At 36.2% G+C, this 4,066-nt stretch overlaps 1 protein-coding gene across 1 annotated transcript; it reads right to left on the bottom strand.

Moving 5' to 3' along the window:
• Nucleotides 1-556: 556 nt before the first annotated feature.
• Nucleotides 557-2,872, bottom strand: LOC104527245 (ubiquitin thioesterase ZRANB1). The gene is made up of 2 exons (XM_029085684.1): nt 2,771-2,872; nt 557-1,467 (listed from the first exon to the last, which is right to left on the bottom strand). The coding sequence occupies exon 2, from the start codon at nt 1,425-1,427 to the stop codon at nt 570-572; it is 858 nt and encodes a 285-aa protein (XP_028941517.1). The 5' UTR covers nt 1,428-1,467; nt 2,771-2,872; the 3' UTR covers nt 557-569.
• Nucleotides 2,873-4,066: the final 1,194 nt, after the last annotated feature.

The raw sequence follows: 4,066 nt of genomic DNA, 5'->3' as shown, positions 1-4,066 counted from the left end.
CCCACAGTATCTGTATTAATACAACATTATTACTTTCAAGGTCAATATTACACATGCAGTTTCTTGGAGCTACATATTTTGGTGTTATTTTTAACATCTGACAGAGCATCTTGTACTGTCGCAAGCTCTACACTGTTTACAAATACTCCCAAGCTGCAGCTGCTGATTCTACTATCCATGTCTTGCCATAGAAAAAAAGAGGAATATTTTTAATTATCCAGTAATGCCATTTTTTGTTTGTTTTTTTTTACAGTGCTACATGCATTATATTGTTCTATAGACTGTAACTTTCCCACCTTTCAACGACTACATAGAATAAGACAGGATTTTGTTACAAGGATATCAATTTCTACAAAAGGTCAAAAAAGTCCCAGCATAGTTGGGAAACATGTCTAACCCTGTTCAGATTATGGATGAACTCTGCAGCCTCTCTTAGCAGGTGCTATTTCAGGAACTTCTACATTTGGTTTACTTTTTTAATATTAAAAAGCAGAGATTAAAGAAAAATAAATAAATAAAGCTGTTTCAAAGTCAAGTTTACATTTTAATTCTTCATTCTCCCAAAACATCTAAGCACAGGCATAACAGGGTAAGGTAGCAGCAAACCACTTACCAACACAAGCGTTTAGAAACAGCCAGTCAGTCTTTTTCATCCTGTTTTTAATTTGCTTTAGTTTCTTGAAGTCAACTTCAAGTTCTTCCTTGCTGCCAACAGCTCCAGCCAATTCAATTCTTTGGAAGTCCATTTTCACATCGGATTCACGTTTGGTGGTAGGTGGAGATCTTCTTTGGCTATTACCACTGCTACAGCTTCCCCTCCATCGAGCTCTGTCTTGCTCGTTTATGATTGAAGAAGCCTCCTCCGTGTCTGCCAGTTCTATTGCTTCTATGTTGTTAGGTCTGGGATGATCACACACGACACATTTCCTGGCCTTTGCCCAGTTTTCATATGTACAAACAGAACAAGTCCAGTGCTGAGCCCTTGTGTTGAGTTTATTTCTGTCATTATATTCCTCACATGGATCAACGGAAAAAGGGACTGGTCTTGAACCAGAACCTGAAGACTGAGGAGACTCTGTGGGACTCCTGGTCCTACGTTGAGACAAGCACTGAGTACACCTTATCGCTCTTGGCCAGTTCAAGTAGGTGCACATGTGGCACGACCATTTATTTGCACTTTCCATACTGTAAGATGATTTAACCCTCGGTCTTGCACTAGAATCTGGGCATATCAAAGGACTGCTCCCTCCTTCAGTGCTCGTAGGATCCCAGTCTCGACCAATATCACTTGAACCACTTTTAAATGGATCTTCTGTGATAATTGTTCCACTAGGTCTCTGAGCACGACACATGGTACATTTGATTGCAGATGGCCAGTTTTCGTATGTACAATACTCACAAGCCCATTTAATTCCACGCTCTGTCATTGTGCACTTCTTCTTGCAATGAACTGCGTCAGGCAGAAAGCTAAGGAATCAGAATACATCATTAGTACACAATGGTGGCATAGGAGCTCTGTTCAAAAAACATAAAAATAAAGAAGTAAATGAGATTTAACCCAGTTGATGTGCACAGCACTAAATATAAAAAAAATCAAGAGTAAATGGGCAATCTTTTTTTTCTTGATACTATTAGAACATTTAGGGGGAGGAAAAAAACCACTATGAAAAGGGTAAGACTTGAGCTAACAGTATTTTAAATGCAGAATTCAGGATTTCTTATGGCAAGAAGGAAATCAAAAGACAATTCAGTCCTGCATTTCTGGAATTTCTTAAATTTGCACAGAGGTTTGAGAAAAAATTCAGAAAACAGGTAGACATTAAGTACTGAGAATACTGGAGAAGAGACCAGTACAGCTACAGAAACAAGTCACAAATATTAAATTATTAAAATAATACTTATAAAATATTGTGACTTATAAAATATTGTGACTTATAAAATATTGTGACTTATAAAATATTGTGACTTATAAAATATTGTGACTTATAAAATATTGTGACTTATAAAATATTGTGACTTATAAAATATTGTGACTTATAAAATATTGTGACTTATAAAATATTGTGACTTATAAAATATTGTGACTTATAAAATATTGTGACTTATAAAATATTGTGACTTATAAAATATTGTGACTTATAAAATATTGTGACTTATAAAATATTGTGACTTATAAAATATTGTGACTTATAAAATATTGTGACTTATAAAATATTGTGACTTATAAAATATTGTGACTTATAAAATATTGTGACTTATAAAATATTGTGACTTATAAAATATTGTGACTTATAAAATATTGTGACTTATAAAATATTGTGACTTATAAAATATTGTGACTTATAAAATATTGTGACTTATAAAATATTGTGACTTATTTTATAAGTCACAATATTTAAATTATTAAAATAAAACTCAGTATGAATAGAGCAGTACAAGAAAAGGAAGACAAAGTCTAGATCCTGCAAGGTCTATGACAAGATCTCACAGGATTTGGAAGGAAGGAGTCTATCAGGTGGGCAATTATACAATGAGGAAATTATACAGTGAGTAAGCAGCTCTTTTGGAAAAGCAGGGTGTAGGAGTTTAGATGAAATGCATACATTGGAAAATTCTATACATGTGCTTGTGCTTAACCAAGCCTAGGCCTTGACTGGCCATCACTCATAACAGTAGTGTTTCAAAGTGACAAGCACAAGCTCTGCGTGGTGACAAGCTAACACAGGATTTTTACTCTAGAAATCCAGATTTCAATCCAATTCCAACTCACTTTTTCTCTAATGGAGAGGGGATTCTGTCTTCATGCTGGCTCAGATCTTTTCCTCAGACTGCCAAATACGAAGGATGAGACTAAGCAGATAACTATTCCTGTAAACAAAATGAAAACAGACTCATTATAGGTTTCCTACTGGACCTGAGTAACCAGAAAGTTAATTATTAAATGCCACACCTATTCTGATCCCAATTTACTTGTTTAAATTCAACCGTGACCTGCCGAGACTAACATACAGACTGGTTAAAATACAAGGATATTTATAAAGAACTAGTCATCACACAAGTGATCAGTCTGCTGAAGTGAAAGAACTAGACCCAAGCAATGTCAAATTCACACCAAAACATCTGTAAACACTCTTACTGCAACCTGAAACGTTGGATGGGGAAGGAAAAAAAAACACAACTTTGTGTAGAGGGCATAATAGAGGGAAAGGGTGAGGCAGATAAAGAACAAATAGAAAAATGTATACAGTCTATATCCTCCCTTAACACAGAATAGTCACCCAACACAAAAGACTCCATTATGTGCTATTTTTAAGCATGCAGAACTGTTTAAAACACAAATCTGTAATATCGATTGATTGACAATTTTCATTCAGTTGTACTGCAACTCTCTGAACTAACAAACACACCCACAATCTAGTAAACAAAAACTCCAAAGAGAAGTTACACAACAGGATTAAACTCAAAACCAGACACAAACTAAAAATCAGTTTATACCTGTTCTCTGATTAGGAAATGTGTTGTTAGTACATTCTCCACGGAAATCCCTTCACACACACCTTGCTTTACCGAGGCATGGCTAAATATCCACCTAAATTTGTCACCCTTATTGCTACTATCTCCCTTCTGCAGAGGCCAGCAAGCAGCACAGGTTTTTTTCCCCCCCAACAGCTCGACTGTGATCTATTCACCAGATCAAGTGGCTGCATGAATGAGGGGCTATCGCATGGCCAGGACACAGGAGAGGGCAGGACTATCATTTTCAGCAGCAATCCATATTTATGTTGCATGAAAACAGATGAGCAATCAGGAACACAGAAAGCTTTCTCATAAAGCCTTGGCTTCTAATATTACTTGTTTGAACAGCCTGCAGAGCACTTCACTCCCACCTATACGTTATAAAACTGTGTCAGACTAAGGAATGTGCTGAGAAAGCAATTAGACTTCCTACTGCTTCCCCTCCACCACCATTCCTCATAAATGTCCCTGCCCATACAGAATAGAAATAAAAAAAAGGAGTGAGATCCTTCTATGAGTCCCCATATCTGGAATAAAACGAGTGAGAAAT

This window comes from Antrostomus carolinensis, unplaced genomic scaffold, assembly GCF_000700745.2.
Source record: "Antrostomus carolinensis isolate BGI_N321 unplaced genomic scaffold, ASM70074v2 scaffold24016, whole genome shotgun sequence".
NCBI classification, from domain to species: domain Eukaryota; kingdom Metazoa; phylum Chordata; class Aves; order Caprimulgiformes; family Caprimulgidae; genus Antrostomus; species Antrostomus carolinensis.
This window is presented reverse-complemented; position numbering and strand designations above follow the sequence as displayed.